This window comes from Diorhabda carinulata, chromosome 9, assembly GCF_026250575.1.
Source record: "Diorhabda carinulata isolate Delta chromosome 9, icDioCari1.1, whole genome shotgun sequence".
NCBI lineage: Eukaryota > Metazoa > Arthropoda > Insecta > Coleoptera > Chrysomelidae > Diorhabda > Diorhabda carinulata.
Window position 1 is genome coordinate 21,915,732 of NC_079468.1, and position 22,559 is coordinate 21,938,290.

A 22,559-nucleotide genomic window follows, 5' to 3' on the forward strand; every position below is an offset into this window, starting at 1 on the left:
GATCCACTGTAGGGAGTAATTGGGCTTCTGCATGGGGGCCGAAGGATGTGTCCTGAATATCTTATTGCCGGAGCTTTTTAGAAATGAAGACTTATATGCCGCTGTTCGTTCTACGTTACGCTGGTGGGAATGGGAAAAAAGTCGGTACGGACTATGAATATCAACCCGATGAAAATGACTTTTTCATTATTTTTCATTTCTCAAAATATTAGATTTGCTATAAAAACAGTGCGTTATATAATATTTACGAGGGCGCGACAAAAAAAATCAACTATTTCTATCCATATGAAATTTTATGTAAAGAAGGTCATAGACTATCTATCTTCTTGATCAAATGCGTTGATGCAATGATTATAATTTCTTCATCAATGGAAGAAGTTATGGGAAGCACGATTTGGTTAGTGTAGTCACCGTTATTACTTATTTGAGGGAGTTTCTAAACGGTCAATCACGCTTGATACAATCGACTGACTCGAACTTTCGATAAAAATGATTGCTCGTCCAGACCCTCCTTGAGTGGTTGTAATCAAATGCCAAACACATCATACTCCTCTTGTATTTCGCTAAGTAAAAATTGATATGGTAATTTATCCATTTTTATTGACTAATCTCGCTTATTCTTCTCGCTTTATTTCTTTTTCTTTCTTCCCGTGTTACTCTGAAAGTCTGGTATAGCAGATGTTGCCACGATTAATTAAGACATCCATAAATCATGGGAATTCTCGGGACGAAATTAAAAATTCTTTCATAATTCTTTCATTAGTACGAATACGAGGTTTTTTTTTGTTTATACTTTATGAAAAGAAGAATTGCTGTCGTAATTCTTTTACCGTGCTTAGAGTGAATTAGATGAAATATAATTCAATTCTGCTCGATGTAAAATGCCTTTTTCGTGCTACCAGTGTGGGAATATTGTTATTTGTTTCCAGTTCAATTTTTTCCATAATTGCAATCACTAGAATTTCGATAATTTCATGAGTGAAAAATAATAATCGATTATCTTCGATTGCTCGAGCGGTGTTGCTATATTAGGCATGCTTAAAAGTTCGTAAACTGACACATAGATGGCGGTGCTAGCATCAAATTTTTGGGGAAGTGATATTTTCCATTCTTGTTGTGCACGCAGACAGTCGGATGCGATTCGAATGGAGTCGAAATGCAGCCGGGACAGTGAAAGAATCGAACCGATGACATTAAAACCGATAATCTATGTTAACCACGTGATAACTAACAATATACTGTGGGTGAATAAATGTATTTATAAACATTTATATTTCTTATCGGATCCCACACATCCATATGATTTCAATTAGCAATAACCTTCAAAAGACAAGTGTATAAATTTGACAGTTGTCGTACTATTAGTTTGTACTTTATAGCATTTTGAGTGAAGCAACTTCTATTTTGGAAAAATTGAAGCCAAACCTCCGCCTCTCAAAAATAATAAATGGTAAAATGAGTAGCAAGAATGATGCCTCTAAGATACCGTCAAAGACGGAAACATAAAAAAATCTCCGGATAAACGTAATGTGTAGCTTATTGAGAAGACTGAGACGCTAAAGATATCTAATGAACGTGTTGGACATATCGTGAATGAATATTTATTTATACGAAAGCTCTGTTCAAAATAGGTGCCGCGCAAAAACGAATTGATAATTCTGATCGGTGTTTGGAGCTGTTCAATAATGATCGAACCAAATTGTTACGTCGATATGTGATAACGGATAGAAATTATCTCACACTGGAGTCAATCGAGTGGACAGCAATGCAAAAGTAAGGTTATGACATTAGTATTTTGGTATACGCATGGTATGATATATTGCGTCATTTGAGCGTTTGAAGAACAAAATCGATCTTATTAAAAGAAGAAGAAAGTACTAACGATAGATGAATTTGACTTCGAATTGCTTCAACATCAACTGTATCATACAGATCTGGCTTCCAGTGACTTTTTCCTGTTCTCAGTGCTCGCTGGACAAACATTTTGCGCCTATGAAGAGTTTATTATCAAAAATTATTTTGACGCTTAAGAAAAATCGTACTATAAAAATAATCGATAATAATTAATAATTCATTTGTAGTCCAGCTACTATGGAATTATAAAAATTCGGCGAGTTCGCGCGGTGCTTTTCGGGCAGAACTCGTTTGATGTTTGATGTAGCAGGTGGTTTATTTACTGTATTTCTTCTAAATAATTTCTAGGAAAGACTATTTAGTTATTTCTTTTGCTTCTTTTTGCTATACGTTTATAAATGATTTTTGTAAAGGTAGTTTAGTTTTAAATAAATAGTCGTAGTGAATAGAATTAATTAGTAAAGTGATATAAATAGTGTATAGTGTGAAAATAAATTAAGAAAGTAATAGTCAGTGCTTACTAATTCACTCCACGAATAAAATGAGTTAAGATTATGTTCAATACTTTGCTAGGTATGGCTTGAGACACTCTCTTCAAGATTTACCACTTACTTGAAAAACTATGAGTTGGTTGTAGATTTTGTCAAATTGCTGACAACAGAGGAGCGATTGGAATTATTTTTATTTTTTTTTATAGTAATCCAAATACTAGACGCGCCTTGACATGTCGATTCACTGAGTTGGTTAATATCCATTGGACAGTTTTATTACCAATCCATATTTGGAGCTAAGGACAAGCATGTTTAGAGGCTTCGCTTATTTGTAGACTTCACGCTTCTACGAACCGACTCATAACGGTTTTAAGACGTTATTTACTTTTGAGAAACATATTTTGTGACCCCATCGAAAAACTTAAATAATTAAACCACATCAACTTACATTGAATCGCTCATCTATATATAATTTTCGTTAAATTCGAGACGAAATATTCAAAGCTTATTATTTTTCTAATATGATTTATTTTTCTTTCCAGATGATAGAAGTATATTTTTTTGGATTCCTTCAAAATATCGTGTGATTTAGTGACATATCTGTCGGGATTATTATCAAAATTCCGTTGTATATCAGTCATTTGTATGCTTGAATATTTCTATTGAAAAAGTTTTTCCAATAAATGTCTAAATAAATAAACCCCATTCCCGTTTTTGTCTTATATAAGGGCAAAGTGGTTCTTTCATATGTTAATACGTCGAACTTCCAGAATGATGTGAAAAGTTTGCTGAAAACTTTTCAATTCGTTAGAATTTTCCTAATGTCTTTTGTGTCCGATGAACAAAAATTCTTTTTTATTTTTCGGAACAGGGATTCTGTGAGTAAATTGCTTTTTATCTGAGGTACGTGAAAGTAACCTTATACATCACGAATTTATTCTTTTTTCCGATTTCTTGCAAAATCAAAATACACGTAGCAAAATAAGGCGACTAATAAATAAATAATTTCCCTCTCCTAAAAAATTATAGCCCTCTCTTGCAAAGCACAAATAAACTTATTTTAGATACTATAATAAATTTCATTAAGGAAGCACCCCACACAAAATTCAAAATAACACTATTTTGACTTCTTCCATATACACCGAACCAAATATTTCTTAATGTGTCAACCTACCGGTCTCATATCTAAAGCTGTAAGCAGGAATAGCGACATAAGTTTAATATTCGTCAATTCTTACACATCGTCCATTATCTCGATTCAAATCCAATTAAAATGCGGTTACCAAATACAAACTTCTGATTTCATGTTTATTGACAGTTTTTCTTTTTAAGAAGAGAAAAACCCATCGCAGCTTCCCTATCTTATTAACAAGTTCAGTTATTTATTTCAATTGCTATGAAACACTAGGAAAACTACTGTCCCGTAAACCATTCCCTTTAATATAAGAATGTTGACATAATAATAGTTATATAAAATTCCGTCCCTCTATGTACACAATTTTCGTCGGGTTTTCTCTTCCTTATTTTCAACTAAATGTTTCCATATTTAATAATGCTCATATTCAAATTATTTTCTAGAGGAGTTGGTGTCATTTCAGGCGTCATCCAATTAGGTCTTCTCTTAATTGAATCTCGGGGGTGGTTGGTGGTTTCTTTAGTCCACAAGCTAGCCCGTAACCAATATCCATCTATTGTACAATTACATCGGGTGACAGATAAAGTTATTTCAATATGTTTCTCGTAGTAACTTTGGAATTAATATAAATATCAAACGATAAATGCCCTTTTACTACTTTGCTTGTAAAGCAACGTGCGACCTATAGATCAATTCTGGCCACTTCTTTTTCGAACATCAGTGACAGTGGATAGTCGACTTAATGTTTTGGCATATCTTTACGCTACCACCAAATCTTAAGTACCAAATTGTTTCATGAATGGTAACTGTGGGAAGCTTCTCCGGGCTCTAACCACGAACTTTTTCGCAGGTGAACCACTTTTCATCATTTGTTTCTCTTTTGTACTATTCTGGTGTTCGTATTCTCAAATAAGAGCAAAAGACTGACTGATATTCTTGTGTACTCTAGATTGCCAAGAACATTTTCCATGACTTCGTTAAATCAGTATTTCTGGAGATATTACCAGTAGTGTTATTTACAAGGTAGAACGATTTCTACGTAATTCTAAAGCGTTTATGGAACTACTTTTCTCCAAATTAGCCCGTGGACTAAAAAGGAATTTATATTTTTTTAGAACCTTTGTTCTCTGTGACGTTTTATGAGTTGCTTTCGCCAGCGGGGGAAGTCTGTCTGTTTGTGACATTCGATTATTATTTATAAGGTATAGGGAAATATCATTTGATAAATATACATCTCTCATTTTTAATTAAAACAAGACTTATATTATCTAGTTAAGACGCAGGAACTGGTGTGATCTAATTTTCGTTTCCTATTAAAATCTATTCTTAATTCATCTACTAGGATGATTCTGGCCTGAAGACATGGCAGTAGTTGTTGTAAGACACAATTTAAAAAACGTATGAGGAAATTGACTAAATTCGTCATCAGTATCTTCTATTACTTAGTTGTATCTCCTACATTTCCTTATTTATACCTTCTCTTTACCTTCTTGGTGGTCTTTCTATTCTCCTTTTACCTAGTGGTGTCCACTAAGGAACTAATGTATGACATTATTCGATTATGACGATACCAGATAGTTGTTTGGTTTTGATATTATCAATTATTGTATGTTTATAACAGAAGCATCGCAGTGTTCGATCAAATGGAGGGACGATTCGTATGATCGTTGACTGATCCAGTATGCCAGTTACACAGAAACTCTGTGTACAATGGATTCTGCAGCAAAGCAGATAACTATAGAGGAAGCATGAGACTAACAGTCTACCTATGGGATAAAAGAGGAATCAAAACAATATACTGTAAAAAGGAGAACCGAGAACCAAGGAAAGTGAAGATCGTTGTTATCTACAGGAAAGGTGTAGGCGACGGTTCTTTGGAATAATTTCCATTGATTGTCTTGAAAAAAAATTTGGTAGAAGAGAGTATCTGACTCACATACTCATCATTTCAATGGCCAAAATAAATGAATATAACTATATTTTATCACATCTTTTTGTTATTAAAAATAGCTCAGATATCAGATTTTCCGATGGTAACTAAAACTAACAGAAAATTATGTTTTCTTTGTTGTTTCCAGTACTTTTGGAGTCACCCTCGTAATATCAGCCCATAAACTCTTGATTATGTTCTTACAATATGATTCTTGCCATTTACTCTGATATCTAGAACTAGTTGACGATAATAATTCCTGTTACGCCGAATCCACACATTGTGGACGGGTTTTTTGAAGAAGATCAAAAAGACTTGTCTTGTCGTTTGTCTTGCCCGACCTCACATTTGATGTAAATTGAAATATTTGTAAAAATGGCTTGGATAAACGAATTAGTTTTGTAATTCCTGGAACTGTATCAAGCAGAATCGATTCTGTGGAACCCCGAAATTTTCAACACAGAAACAGGAATGCCGCGAACAATCAGTATGCAATTGTCGAACTAAAATGGAAAAGAGAGATATTGATTGCTACTTATAAACAGACTCAGTGTCAACATCGTCATCTATGAAGAGTTGTAACCCACTATCTTCATTTACGAGGACTTTATTTGCAGAAATAAATTCAGAACCTACTTGTTAGCTGTTATAACTGATCTCAACTTTGGCCCGAAGCAGGAAGAGATGATTATGGCGATATCAAAACGCTCCACGAACATCAAGTTGGTCCAAATGCGGTATTGTACTTGTAGCTGATGTATACGAGGTCTGTTTGCTGATGGAAAAGTTCTGTTTGGAAGATAATTTACGGTCGATTGCTTCTTTCCTTTCACCATACTCCCTTCCTCTTATTTTTTGATCAAAGCATTGCTGGAAGTTATCTTCTGTGAATGTATTTAAAAATTATTTTCGTTTCACATTGTTCATTTACCCGACGAGGTTTCCTTTAAGATAGAAGAGAGAAACCCTTTGAGCTATTTATTTCCTTCTTATTACTTACTTGAGAAGCCTTATTGTGTCTTTGTTTAATAGCAAGAGCCCGTATCTGTTGTCAAATTAGTTTGAAAAAGATATTATTTGTTATTCTAATGGAAGACATCTAATATATTTTTTGTAAATATTATTTATTATTCAAGTTATAATATAATCGTCTCACTAATTTCTTTATTGTGCAATGAAATGTTTGCAAGGACATTTACCGTTCTAACCAACCCTGAAACTTGTCTTCATACATGTCGAAGAAGTTGTATCCGCAGTGCGCTGTTCTGCATTTGTATGCCCATCAGTGCCAGCACGTCAAGCCCTATACCCCACCCCTCGGCATGCCTCATCCTTCCTACCAAACCCGTTGCCTCCTACTACCGTTTAATTGGATTTCTTTCTTTGTTCCAAACCCTCGTTTGCGAATTAACTTCATTGTCTACGACCACGTAGCCCACTCGCCATACCACTCGTACACTCTCTTCTTATTTCGTATCTGCTTTATTTCTTCTATTTTTGGTCCTGCGATTCCCTTTTCGAATTCCTACAATACTGCCAACGTTAATATATTCACGGCTTCCTTCGGCCATGAATGACAAAAACGTAATGAATAAAATTTTATATTTTGTCCAGTTTTTATTGCAAATCCTTATTATGGAAGCTGCATTAATTTAGAAAGGACAATGAGTTTATTCGGATAAAAAAAATGAACTCGTACATTTTTAATTACGAGGTTCGCTCGATAATTTTTTGCTCTAGAAAATGGCGTTCTCTTTTAAATATTTATTGCTACAGACAACGGTTTTTGCAGTGACCAAATTGATTGATAATTACTTTCATATTCTTGTTGTCTCCGTAGCATCAATTTGCTGTTTAAAAAAGGCCAATGAAACGGTGCGAGTTAAAGTTAACCTCGAATTCAAAATTTCTTTTACATCCGAAAGTTTGTGTATATTGGAGTGCTTGAGCTTTATTAAGTGTTGGAATGGGTATAATTGAACAAGTTCGGAAAGTTTTACAAGATGTTTGGTGGAGATTTAATCAAGTAGCTATATTATAACCTCGCCGTGGCTCCTCTGCAAAAAGTTATCTCGTCAAAATAACTCTGCAAGTTCTTAGCCAAACTTACATGGTGTACCGACTAACGATTTTCAATGCAACTTTTATATTATTTGCGATAAGAAGCATCCACCGACTTTCGCAATAAATTAAAGTCTTTAATATAGTTGGGAAGGAGTTTTCCCAACTCGAAACGTATTAAATCCGAATTATATTAAATATGAGTAACCAGACAGATCATGTAGACTTGATGTAATAATGCAAAATATAGACGAGGAAATGAATTAATAAAAACAGTATCTGGTATTTAGAACAAAATAAATATCGTAATACGAATAGTTGAATATTTATCGAAAGATACGATAAAATCATGTTGTAAACCCCACTAGAAGTCGAATACGCAGGTGGGGTGTGGAATGCTGAAAGCGTAATTTTAGAAGATTACCTAGAAAAGCGAAGCTTAGTCACAAGTGCTTATTATTCAAACAAAATTTCGAAATGAAAAGGACAACGACGATTTAGGTTGCGTAAAGTTAGTCTCTACAGCATCAGGGTAACGCACCAAGTCACAGGTCTGCAATTGCGTCAGCCCCAATAACTGTTTGCCAAATTCACAGCATTGGCAAGCATCGGACACGCCTATTATTAGTGGAAGCTAAATATTAAGTTTATTATCTAACACTTTAACGATAAAATTAAGCTGACTTATATACCCGACATTGTCCATAGGGATAGTATCATTTTTTTTAGTGTTTGTTCCTCTACTTCACCATTGGTAGTAACAAGACTCATAGCTGTCATTTTTTAGAAATAATTTGATATTTTGACTGCGCATCGGTTTATTGAACGAGCTTTTTGTCGTTAAAGTGCTAAATTGAAAAGATAATTCTCATTTATATCGTAAGTTTTCGTAAAAATTTTAAACGTGTGCTCTGCCCAATTCGAAGAACTTTCAGACTGGTACTTCCACCACACGGATGATTCCGAAAATCCTTTTTTGTAATGGTATTGGCATATAACAATTAGGGGTTCAATGCATTGCTATATCAAGATTTGTCATACAAATTATCAAAACTGTTTGCAATAGTTGCAGCTCGTTTTCCACGTCCCATACTGATGAGATTTTCCTGTTCCCCACAAAGATTTCGGTTTTGGAGCGATCCAGAGTACTTTTTAGCCGGCACTCTTCTTGAACTCTTTTTTAAAAGATCAGCAGGCATTGATGCTCCTCTCTTGGTCAGTTTATGTCCTTTGATTCCTTTATGACCATGAAGTAAGGAGTAAGGAGTCTTGAATCATATTTCCATGAATGTTCCTACAGAATTTCTACTTGTAAGATGATACAGGAGCCTAGTAATGATGGGTTAGAGAACCAGGCCTCACGTACTCCTGTTCCAGCTCCTGTGATGATTTTTGAAGTACTTGGATTCATGATATCACAAGCCAATAATTACATCACAAGTTATACGATTCAAAATAATTGAAAACGTCTTGTCTTATGTCTCTTTTGGTTTCAATCGTGTGTCGAGTCTACAAGCTTCTAAAACAAACACGAGAATCGAGATAAGATTCAATTAAACGAGGCAAACTAATTGAACTGAGGAGGGTTGCAAACTGACGCTCCTCTCCCGGAAAATAATTTGAATATAAGCGGTATTAAACGATGAAATAAATTACTAATATTTCGAAAACGCTGAAACTAATTCACAAATGGAAAAGATCAAAGGCGTATGGTACGAGTATTTATTTTTTATGCTGAAATAAATGTTGGTTAGTGGAATATAGCTGTGTTAATAATACTTGATGAAATTTCATTCTAAAATATGGAAAAATTGATGAAAAGTTTGCGGAGCATTACTAGAAAACAAAAAAATGCTTTTGCTTTTATTTTATTATAAATAACCTCTATATAATAACTTAATCAATGGCAAACTTAAATTTTTTCTATTATACTTTATCCTAAGTTGTAATACTATCCTGTTGATTCTGGCACGGATAATGGAAATAATTTATGGATTTATTGTTATCGTTCCTTGATAATTGCGAAATTTTTCAAATTAATCTGGGTTTTTAAATGCTCGAAAATCATCTACGTTTTGACAAATTTCTAGTTATTTTCTTTAATCTCCTCTTTCATGATATAAATTTATCTTGGAAAAGGGCTAATATGTTGATTCTTGTGGTATGAGCTGTGGACCAATTGCTCTGTGTTATCTCTACAAATTATTAGAAAAATTAATCTTGAATTATCTTTTATTCCTTCTGCACAAAAAGCTTGATTTTGTCCTGGTAAAAGCTATACTGGACAACTGATTAACCTTACTCAGCATATTCATTTTCATATACATTTGAGATTGACAATCATCAGCTACTATTAGCTAAGTTAATCTGATCTGACTCTAATCAAATTCACTGTCATTCTTCGTCGATTCAAGTGTATTCAAACTTACGTTGACGTAAAATTTCGACCAGACGATGCAATGCATTATTCTTGCTCTTTAAACCCTTTCAAGGTACCAAACTACAAACCATCTCAAATCTCAACAATCAAAAACACTAGTAGTAGACATAAGGAAGTCAAATTTAAGTTTAGGCTTCTATTGTCAGGGGTTGAATTGGAACGAAGCTGCATTCCAAAATACTCAGGAGTCACGCTAGACAGGTCTCTTACCTACATGAAACACTGCATAAATCAACAAGCAGAAAATTTTTTATTAGGATCCATCACACACACACAGAATTTGATATGATATGAGTTCATACCAAATAGATGGATGATAATGAATCTTGATGATAAGAACAGAGTGTCTCGAATCTATCCAAATTTACATGCTCATCATTTTGTCTAAATAGCACCAACTTCTGTTCGAATAGAAACAACAACATCCGTTACATGAGCCCTAATGTAAAACACACAAAAAAATCGAAACAAGTCACAATTACCGATGAAAATGCTAGGCCGAAATATGAAACTGAAGGTATCCTTCATAAGGATTGCAAAACATTACCTAAGACTTACGTGATGAGATCTAGGTAGATCCAGAAGATATAGGGAAAGATGAGGAATTGGTACAAAACAAAACATCAAGTGTGGTAATAGAGGACCTAATTCAAAACTTGGAGAATGTTCTAGAGAAAAGTTAAATTATCTCCAATTTAATGATTTATAATGAGGTATCTGCTAAACATGTGATTTGAGCGAATCAACCGCAATTTAATGGAAGAAGAACCCATCAATTTGGTTAAGTTAGATTAGGTTAGGTTTTAACTGTTCATAAACTGAACTGCTGGAGAATAATTCGTCTTTTGAAGCACCGATATTGAATTTTTTCAGTATTTATTTATGCTAATCGACTCGAGCGTTTTCTTGAGCGATTGTCAAATTATGCGATAATCAACGCGGTCATTTTGACAGCCAAATGTTCATGCGTTAATGAATTTATGCGAGTAAATTAATGTCCAAGTATGCCTCAATCTCACGGTTTGTCAAATAACGATCTTGAAATATCAGTGTACGTACAGCATCGATGTTTTATCGCATAACTGCCACTGGTTCTTTTTCTTCAGTTTTTCTGAAAATAATTGTTATTTGTTGTAATTTCATTGTAATTTATTGTTGCAAATGTAAATTTTTTTCATATATTTTTATACTAAGGTAGTCGTACGAAACAATATCTGTTTGATACATCAGGGGTTGTGTCTGTCCCCGCTGCTAATTTAATTCAGTTGAAAAAAACTGTCTCCCTCAAAAATAATTGTGGAATATTTTTCATATTTTCGATTTTTCTATATTATCCGAAATATAGAGGGTGGTACGTTTTCGAATTAATTAGAAATTACATTCAAATTTATGTTTAGCTTCAGTACCACGCTTTTGAATTATTTTCCAAACTAATTCGTATGCATGAATTCAAAATACGTGGATGAATACAAGGTAATGGTTACGTAATGGTGGATAATATCGGATCATAGTATTATTCACCACGTTAAATGTTTACTTCGAGTCCTGATTACGCTCCTCTCTATATTTTAATGTTTGTTTACCGACACCTTCTATCTACTATCTACTGTTATTGTTAGTCCTTTAACTAAAATCGATAGTCAAATTGGTAATAATTTTCAGAGATCATTGCCGAATCTATCTGATGATTAATTCATCGGATGTAAAATACATTTATAGTTTATAACAAATTTATGTGCATGTATATTTGATTGTAGAATATATTCGAGGTTTGTTCCAGAAGTACCTAGAGCAACAAAGAAAACACAAATATTTTGGAAAACAAAATATTTATTTTTCTACGTACTTAATCTCCCAGTGATTTTCAATAAGTTCAATACTTTTTTATAATAAGAATCGTCAAGTTTCTCGAAATAATCATTAACTGCAGACATCACCTCTTCATTGTTGGAAAATCCTTGACCATCAAATAATTTTTTCAAGTCTGGGAATAGAAAACAATCCGAGGGAGCTAAATCTATCGAATAGCGTGCATGAGTTGACAATTTAAACTTCGATTCAATAATTTTGACCATTTTCAATAACGGACGTGCTCTTCTTAGTTTGTGTTCATTATTAGGCAGCTAGAGTTAGTCATGAAAACATTCTGTAAAGGCTCTACGCACTTTTGTTGTTCCTAATCGCATTTGGGTGTTTCTCTTATTTATTCTACCGTTATCGGGCTGATCGATTATTTCAATTATTTGAAGAAATTAGGATACTCGAATAATACCAATGCAAATTGCAAATTGTGATTAACCTAGATATCTATAACTCTGTTTACCTTCGAGTTTAAATCAAACGCTGCATCGGAAAATACAATTTTGTTTATGAACTCCATCTGTCCTATCCATCTTGAATCCGAAGAATTCTTGACATCCATCAGGACCATATTTGTCTAATTTCTGCGCCAATTGTTTAGATCTTCATGCAAAATCGATGATTTACTTTCATGGTTGTCAGTGACAGGTTTACAAGTTGACAGATTTTATCCAATCTCTAGATGTAGATATAACTTTTCTTCATTAAATTTAAATTTCGTATTAATTTTTAAATATCTTTTTGTAGTTTAATTTTACCTTTGAATTAATCATACTTCATAGCTTTGTTATTGACATAGGATTTGGTTAAATAGACGGGCAATAATATACCATCACATTTAGCAAAGACAAAGCTACTAATTGGAAGGACCCATCTGTGCTTATAGCGATTAAATACGAAATTCGGGTGAATTAATTCAATAGTTACGTATATATTTCTGAAGAGATCATAAACATAAAATGCCTAGGAAACTACAATTGATGGAAATGACGTTACAAACACAGAGTGTCCAGAAGTGTTTCATTGACTTAACGTCCATGGTCTTGTACGCTCCATACCTACAGTGTACCTACGCTGCTGAAAATCAACTAATATGAAACATCCCAGGGTGTAGTTTATATTTGTAGTTTATTTTCTGTTGTAAAAATATAGATTTTGTACATTTATTTATGCCACAAAAAATAAAGTCCAACTGACTACTTTATCAAATAATTAATTACAAAAAATTGGATAAAAATAAAACTAGAACCTAATTGGACTGTACTATAAGTGAAATTAATATAGTTGTCTATCTTTTTGTCTATGTTTTTAAAATGCTCAATAGAAAACGGTTGATACATGATTTAAAATATGGACTCGTATCAAGTCAAAACCAGTAAAAAAACTGGAAGCTAATTTTATTTATGTTGGTATTCCCTAACATTGTTATTCAAATAATGTTGGAATGTTCAAAGACAAATCCCAATATTTACTTGAGGGTATCACAGAAATGTAATTCAATTTGATTTACCTTCCTTAGCAGTAAGACACGAATTTAATTGAAGCTTCTTTGACAATCGGTGAGCAGGTACACGCTTCCTTAAGCCAAATCGACCCTGGAATTCTTGCCGTGACAACATAATTGACTTTTTTTTGCGCATATTTGGAATCCGACGAGAAAATGGATTGAGAATAATGAACATTCAAACAAATAAAAGTGAGTTTTAACGGCATACTTTAAATGTAAGTGAATTTTGTGAAATATATTGTTCTATCGCTGCTAGTTGATGAAGTAGTAAATCTGTAAATAATTTTTGTACCTAAATAATAAAAAAAAATTAAAGTTTTTTATTAAATAGTATTAATGCGACAAATACTGATAATTAACCCTGAAGGAAACGTTTCCAAAACCGAATTTCCATCTCCATAATACCATTTCGTGCCGTCACTTTGTAACTTCATTTGGTAACATCTTGTCGGTTGGATTATCAGCCGTCGAGGTCTCCGCCCATTATATAAAGCATAATAAGGCCCTAAGTATTATTTTCTGGGTAATTCACCCCAATAACATTTCCCGAAGTAGGAAAAGTAAGGTCGTCAAGATACGAAGGACCCTGCAAATTATTATGTGCTTCTCCTGTCAAATGTACTGTGGTGAACGAGTGCCAGCGAAAACAGGGTCGCTGCTGATATTATTTATCGACATCATTAAACAACAAAATTATAATGTGATGTTTGTTATCCGTAATATCATCATGTAAATTAAGTATTAGGTTGGTCGGCAGTGTAAAGTGGGTTGTACATAATCTGGGATATTTAGCCCTTGCTTGAAAATAATTATTGTAATAGTATCTTTCTTTAAACTTTTCAAAAATAATTTATTTTCACTTCCAAGCTCAGTTAGAGAGATTTCACTTAATTCTGATTTTAACTTTTTGAAATAAGTGTTGAAATAAAGTGGATACAATTTCGATAAAGGTCAAATAACAAGCTATGTATTAACCTGATAATATTTTGCTTGAAAAGATATTGACGCTATTTACGTGCGACAGACATCTCAGTATTTGAAAAATAGATTAAAAGGTCATCAATATGATTAAAAAAATAATTCCAGTGCCCTAATAACTTTGAGACTCTACTGGAAAGGAATTTTATTGGATAAAATGACAATATATAGATAGAAAATTAAACTCTGATCAAAAATCAACGATAAATCACGTTTATGAATTAAAACACCTTTTAAAAAATTGGGATTGGATATATCTCCCAGTTATGGCCATATTGGTTTGGTAGAGAGGCCCCTTAAAATTTCTTAACTCTTTTACTGGCAGTAAATTACCTTCAGCATTACAACAACCAATTACTGTAATTGTTTCTCCTTATTATGTAGAGGTGGACAAACCTACAGTTTTATAACCTTTTGCAGCCTGAACCTGACCTGGTTAATTGCAGCCCAGACTCGTTCATGTTGTAGATATTGCCAGGTTTATTTATTAACTCATTGTCACTGAGGGTCCTCTCAAGAATTTGAAAATTGGAGCTTATTTCTGTTTTATTCATCCCTTGAATAACATATGACACCCCTTCTGATTTTCTCAAAGAAATATCGGAATTCCCTCTTCAAAAACATTTTAATGATTGCAATCTAGAACCTTTTTGTACGGCAAATGCCTTATTGTTTTGACCCAAACAATAAAACGAGGGTTTGTTGATTTAACTTCGAAAAATTATCTTTTGTAATATACGCTTGTTTTATTTTAGTAACCAACAAACAGAAGGGATGATCCGTTTTAAATTTTCATGTTAATATCTAATAGCTCTTTATTTTTAAAAGATATTAGCGTTGTGTTTTCGAAAAATTTTTTCAACATCTTGATAACTCTCTGTATCTTTTCAAAGAATCAGAGACATACAAATTATCGAACACATGACCAAAAACACCTCGGCGAATCTACAACTGGACTGTCCTAATAACTGTACACTGTGATTTCGAAAATATGACAACTGTGTAAATGTATGCGTGATTAAGTAGCTGCAAAACTGTTTTAATATTTTGATTACGTTACACTTAACGGAATATGGTTGCCTAAAACTCTTATTTAATAGATTGTTCACTATATCGAACACAAAAGCTTTGTGTTAGACTTCGGTTGCAAGATTGTTGTTATGCAAAGTGAATTACAAATTCTTCGTTATTAATTACCAAAGTTTCACCTAAATCTATCGCTGGATTCAACTTGAGTAGTCGAGTGCGTATTATCAGGAAGTTATCACAAACTAAACTCAATGATTAACCTAATTAAACTTGGGATCATATCCGTAAACGTCAAACGGAACTTTAAGATGTTATCTTAAACACTAAACGTTAACGTCTATATACTACACTTTCAATGTTATACTTAGATTTTCAATTTTTTTATATTGTTTCTTGAGATGAGTGCGTTCAACCAAACAAATCATTTTTATTATTTTATTAAAGAACAGGTACATTTTTCTTCGCCAATTGAACTGTTTTTGAGTGTATTAAAACCAGGAATGTCTTGCACACATAGTCCAAACAAGTAAAAGCTTCATTCCACGCCCCCTTCTCGTCCTTTGGTATCTTCAGTCTTCTCTGCTGCTCGTTCTTCTTCCTACTTTCTAGGGCTTAAGTGTCCGACTATCCTCATCGTTTCTTCTTCGTTTTTTGTCGTTTCTTCGTATTTTCTAGAAGGGATAAATTCTTGAAGATTGGATGCACTTATTAAAGCTGATCCTCCTCGAGATTCTCCTTTCTTTATTCCTTTTGAGATATTTGTATCTTCTGCTAGTTATGGTCCAGCTATTTTCTGCGTTAAGATACCTGCTAAGGATTTTCTTAGTTTTCAATGCAACTCTTTCACGCGAATTTTAAGGCGAGGTTCCTCGTTTTATGGCAGGCCCAAATCCGCTTCATTCTTGTATTATTCGTGCATTATTATCTTCGTTACTTTTGGCTTGATACTTTTTTGGTTAAAGTCACAATTTCCAGGTTATATTTCTATTGAAATTTGTTTTCCATGCCTTAGTAAATAACTGAACTGAGTTTTTCTATAAAGTTTATATTGAAACCATCTCGTTAGTGAAAATTATTGCGCTTTGTAAGTAGATTTTTAGCGTTTGTCTTTATTTTATTATCGAAAACCCTCGTTGGCGTATTTCACCGACATAGTGGAAAGCTGGAATTCGTAAAAATCCAATGGCATGGTGCCTGCATTTCCAGATCCGGAGACCACATGGCGTCGCACGCTAACGTTACACGAAATGCGGTAAAAACTTTTCTCTAACTAAATTTGAAATGCCTTAGTTAATCCGTAGATTGCAGGTAGAATTAACTTTATTTTTTCCGAACAAAGGAATTAACTTTTCAAAAAAAAAAACAGGGAAATTAATTATACAATGTATGGAATAAACTCAAATTAAGTGCTAATATATACTATATAGGTCGAGTTTTATTATTAAATTGACAATTTACAATATGATAATATTAAATAAGAAAGGGGGTCGTGTGACACCTTGATGGAAAGGGATTTTAGTCCTCTGTTCAGCAATATGAAGAGAATTCCAAAATTGTCTTTATTATTGTTAAGAAGTGAATGGTGGTCATTTTGTGTGTGTGTTTTTACATCTTAAAACTTAATTTTCTCAGTTATGATTATACCAAATTCAAAAAACATATGACTAAGATGCCACACGACCCCCTTTTTCATAACAAAAACTTCTGACTCTACAAAAAGAAATCTGGAACGCTTGAATCGTAGCTTATATCTGATGAAAAGTTGTCAATGGCTAATAGTTGTCAACACTTTAAGTTTTTCACCAACATTATTAGTGAAGAGCGTTAATTAATGGGCACACATACCTGAGAACTCGTGTTGAATCAGAAATCTAAGCAGAACTACCATTAATTTTCACCTGATAAGGTGATGACTTTTTTGCTCTTCTTTGTTAATTCTTTATAGTGATTTAATTTTATTATTTCTTTTGTTACAGGTATGTTGCTTTCGATGATCGACTGTTAGGTAAGGTATTTATATCGCAAAGACAACTCAAACCAAAATTCGGCTTTCCAAACATGATAAATGAATTTAAATTTTTTGCTTCCATAATCATTGTATTTCTATTCGGTTGCTGATGCTGCTTATTACAGAACTATCCATAAATCTCTCGGAAGAGCAAACAATACGAAATAATTGCGAGGGAAGTCCGAAACCCTGGATAACAGTGATTTATGTTGATATAACCTCAACCACTGTCTTTATACATTTCATTGGTGTCGGTCGCTACTAGTTCCGTGAATATCTTGAACGTTGACACTGACATATTGACTACAGGACCACTACCGGAAATCGAAATGGCAATGTTTACCTTTTGTTAAGCGAAGTTTTAGAAAAACGTGATTGATGGAATTTGAATGAAGCAGTTGTTCATAAATGCTTTTTATTGAGAATATGTATATGGAAATATACATTCAAATAGTGGATCTTCTGTCCAAATAAAATCATTTCTTTATAGTAAATAGTTTTACGATTATGATAAAAGTTTATTCAAATTCCTCATCTATTAACATGAAGATCAAAGTTAGTTTTTCCGTCAAAAGTATGCATGAATTGTATTGAAATTGGTTGCGGCTTCTTAAAACAGAAGATGCTCAAAGTTTTTAATGTCCAGTCGATGTCTTTATATCGAAAAACGATTTGGTACTTGCCGAACGAAATTTTAAGTATCAAAAATTGTGGAAGCCATAACTACCTCACGTGGATTAGTGATTTCTAGATTTCTTGCTGTCAATTGACGTCAAAGTAGGATTGAGAGATTCGAAATTAAACCAAAGGTTTATTGAATCGACAGCTTAAGGTTATAAGCATATACAGTAAATACAGTCAAGAATTAGGCTACGAATTATTTTCCCATCAGCTGTATACTCCGGATTTAGCATCGAGTGATTATTTCTTGTTTGGAGACCTTAAAAAACGGCCACGTGGAAATAAATTTGATAAAATCGTCTTAAAAACAAATACCAGTTATGACAGGAATGAAAATTATATAAAGAATTATCACAAAACTGTCACAATAGAAAATTATAACTCGTAATTGGGCAGATGAAATTGTTAAATGGTAGAAAATCGACTGTAGTCGGTACGTATTTGACGGTCATAGTAGCAAACTCTCTGAAGACATCATGTAACCGTGAGTAATTTCAAAGAGATATGAGAATGAAGCTTGAAATAGTTCGGAGTATAATCATAGACTTCTTTAACGTGGTGATCTGCAGTGTCGTTCCGAATAATTCCGGTCTGTAATGGAAACTAGATGTAAGATCCTGTTAGATCACAAGCCAAGAGAATGTGGTATATTTCAGACTAGCTGAAGGTTAGGGTTAGCTTAGGTTACCCACCCGCGTGCGAGTAATTATAAAAATTTGAATTATAAACAGTGTTCACCGTGAAAATGTGATTTCCGCCATCAAACCCCTCACGAAATTGGGTAAACGATTATCAGAACGATTTTTCTTTCAGCTAGATGCAATCTCGTTAATTTCGTTTCATTAATTTGATACTTTCCTTTCACAATGTGCTACTTACAAATCTCTTCTCCCCTTGAAACAACGTTTCGCCTCACTTTATTGCATCCCGTCATTTTAATTGCGAGTTTATACTGTCGACTACAAGATTTACCACCCCCGTTCAAAAACGTACTTCATTTTGTTCTCTAGCACATTTTCAAACTTCCTTTATAATTACTTCTCTGTTTATACCGACATTCACGTTTCCTGTTAATCGGAAGCCTTTGTGGAAACAAAAAAAACTGCATTCAACTTATCACAATTATTTAATTAGTTGTTTATAATTTGATTTCCCTCTTCCAACGAATCTAAGAAGTTGTCGATGATTCTATTGAAAAATTAATCAATGAAATTATTATTCAAAAATATATCAATAGTAGTGTCATTTTTTATTTCTTAAGGACCTCGATGGGTTCTTAGTATTACCAAAATACGTTCCTCGAGATCTGAATTAATTAGGTTAAAGTAGAGAACTACCAAATGATTTTTTTGAGTTTGGGATCAGAAATTTGTCGGCAATAATTGGGCATCAAAACATGTCAGCGAAACAACGGCTACACCTTTGGAATCCTGAAACAATGCGTTCCTCGGATGAAGTCGATTCTTTCGACAGTATTTTGTTTTTGGGGAAAATAGTTAACCCAAGTTTAATCTAATGTGTTCGAACGTTTCAATGAAGTTTCAATACGAGAAAGCTTTTGATCAGCATTAAGCAATCACGACAACCATCTGGCAGAGTTTTATCACTAAACTATCTGTCAGATAGCTGATTGGGTAACGGTTCGGAGTACACAATAGATAAATAGGCAAAAAAGTTTCCGATTTCCACCTGAAAATGGCTTTTTAATTGAGAAATATATTTATCTGTTTCGTTATTATTATTATCGCTCGAATTTTCGTGTGAGAATGCACTCCATCCTTAAACAATTTCTGGTAATTCTCTGTAGTGGGTTGGTGCCCCTAGATAACAGTTTTATTTTGACAGTTGACAGAACGATGCATTATTCGGTCATGTGTGAGGGTGGTATGATGATATTTCTTGGAAATTTCTTGGAAAGACCTAACCGTAAAATGAATGGATGGTTTAATATTTTGAAATTATTATGTGTATCAAGTTCTTTACTTGTCATTCTGCTTACAGGATGAATTTTGTTCCGACTCAAGCAAACTTTTGATTTGAAATAATATTTCCAACGTCAACTGTCAAACATGAATCATTCGTACCAATCGACCACCTACGCTACATTGTAATTTCCCTAATGTATATTTTTAACAATTTTTTTATGAATAAATAATGTGGATACAAGCCAAAACAGAGAAAATCGTTCCTTCGGGTACTCGTGCTAGGTGCTCGTGTCCGAATTTGGCACTGTCGCTAAAATGAAAAGCCTAACTCACTAAATGTAGGTAGTGAGGGATTTTCAATTAAATTTTAGACATTTAGCTAATACTTGATAATTGTATAAGTGAATCTCTTAGAATATTTTACTGAAATATGGAAAAAAAATTATATTAAGCTGTTATTCAATCTAAAATATGAAACGTCACCCTTCAAATCGCTCTCATACTCAATTATTAATCTAAACTTAATTGAGAACACCCTGTACCTATCATTAAAAACAAATTAACTCTATTGTAAGTTGTCCTACTAACACAATCTCAATTAACACTTTGATTTTGCATTATCTGAGTTCTAATCTTGATTATTAAATGAATGTGTTTCGGTTTTTTTTTTAGTATCTAACCAGCTGTATAAATTGTTATATAGTCCGTGAATGCTTTATTATGTTACGTCTAGTCATGGTTAGATGTAATATATCGAATACAAAAAGTTTCTTTCTAATTCTCGAACAATGTCTCCCCATTTTTTATTTATACTATGATTAGCAGAAAGATTTCTTCACCTTATAAGAACGTTAGAAATATTATTAAGTACAATTGACATTGTACAAAACGAGAACATCATCGATTCTTGTTTGCAAAACATGTTTGCAAGTGAATTCTGCAAACTACCTACGATTGACTTTGTGATTTCGGTATTCGTGGTACGAAATGTGCGGGAATTTGTTAAAATCCAATGGAAAATCTACTGGTATCTTTGGTAAACGAGGAATCATCACAAACACGATATTCTGATCCTTATTGTAAGATGACAGCAAATTCTGCTATATAGTCTACTATGCAAATCTCTGTACTGAAGAACAATCTTCTGAACCACACCGCCAAAATCCAGAACTACCAAATTCGCCCGGTTGTCTCGGTTTTTGATCCGTTGTCAGTTAAAATCATGAAATAAGTGTAAATAATTTAAATTTTCTTCAACTTTTTTCATTTATACCTTTTGATACGAAGATTTGTCTTGATTGACAGTAAAGTTAATTGGGTTTATTTTACCATCAGTCTCTGAAGATGATAAATTGGCTATCGAAACGCTCGTCATACAGGGTAATTGTGGGTGTTGGTGTAGTTTAAATAGTGTGTTCATAAAGCCTTCGTTCTTTGGCAAGTATTTTCCGCTAGTAATTGGAGATTCTTTTACAATAAGGAGCTGGTTGAGGTCGTGGTGATGGCCACCGCGTAAAGTCTTTTATGACGATTCTTCCAGCTTCTGGATGGTATTCTTCTGACTAGGCGAGGTTCAGAAGTGAGTAATCCTTATTCGCCTTCGATATAATCCGATGTAGGACTGAAGTTTCTGATTTCCTGTAAAAGAATTCACGTAGTTTCTTTACCTGTGTAATTTGTCCACGTCAATAAAGCCTCTTCCACACTTTTTTATCTTGGGGATTGTTGTTCTTCATCATCATTGTTCGTGTTAACCTCTGAATACCTTCTAACTCCGTTTTCGTCAATTTCAGGATTCCAAAAAGGTAATTTATTTTAGCGGAAGCTTGATTGATGAAAACCAAATAGAAAGAAATGTCTAGGTTTTCACGCTCAACTAGTGTTTTGAAAATATTAATCTTTCAATTATATTCTAAGATAAATTCTTTACTGTTGAAAGAAGAATAATAGATCGCAATACATTGCAATTAAATTAATAAATATTCATTTATCTGTAACGGGCTTACATATTATAAATTGTTCGTTTCTTAAAAGTCTTACTTGATTAGTTAACTCTTTATCTCACTTATTTTTTAATGGAATTTTCCGAGGGTTGTATGAAATATTTATGGGGGTTATACCGACTAGTACGCGTGCATATTTAACCGTTTATGAATGTTAATCAGGCCATGAATACAGGACAACTTGTAAGTTCGAGACAAACCGAGCTGTATAACGACCTCGTTTGCAGGAAGAAAATAAAATCTGGTGCAAATTACTTGGAAATCCTTTGCTCGTAAAATTTTTGTTGTCTACTTTGAAATATTATATCTCCATTTTTCTTATTTTCCGCTATATTATGGAAGTTTGAAATACCTATAAACATAAAAATGTTTTAATTTTTCAATTTTTTCTTATATTTTCGTAAATAATATTGATTTCAGATCTAAATGAATAAAAACTTATGTTCAAATGAATGTGCGGGTTCAACACATGACTTTTCTTTAAAAATGACGTCCAAAACTTTGAAAATATTTCTTCCACAGAAGTTTCGTGAAAATATTATAACTTTCTTCTCAATATTGAAAGTCCAGCCTTTCAGAATATCTGTTAACTATATTATCATAACTAAAAATTTAAAAACAATGACAATTTGATTATTTTTTTCTTCTATACATTGT

The 22,559-nt window shown here is 33.2% G+C and overlaps 1 protein-coding gene across 15 annotated transcripts in view; it reads left to right on the forward strand.

Moving 5' to 3' along the window:
• Nucleotides 1–22,559, forward strand: part of LOC130898343 (protein muscleblind) — a 559,833-nt gene that overhangs the window by 256,222 nt on the left and 281,052 nt on the right. Inside the window, exon 3 of one of the 15 annotated variants that reach the window (XM_057807601.1) lies at nt 17,262–17,454. The exons of the other annotated variants lie outside the window; for them this stretch is intronic. Coding sequence (XP_057663584.1) covers nt 17,262–17,279 — 18 coding nt within the window. The 3' untranslated portion in view covers nt 17,280–17,454. Of the gene's footprint in view, nt 1–17,261; nt 17,455–22,559 lie in introns of those variants that run through there. 15 annotated transcript variants of the gene reach the window in all.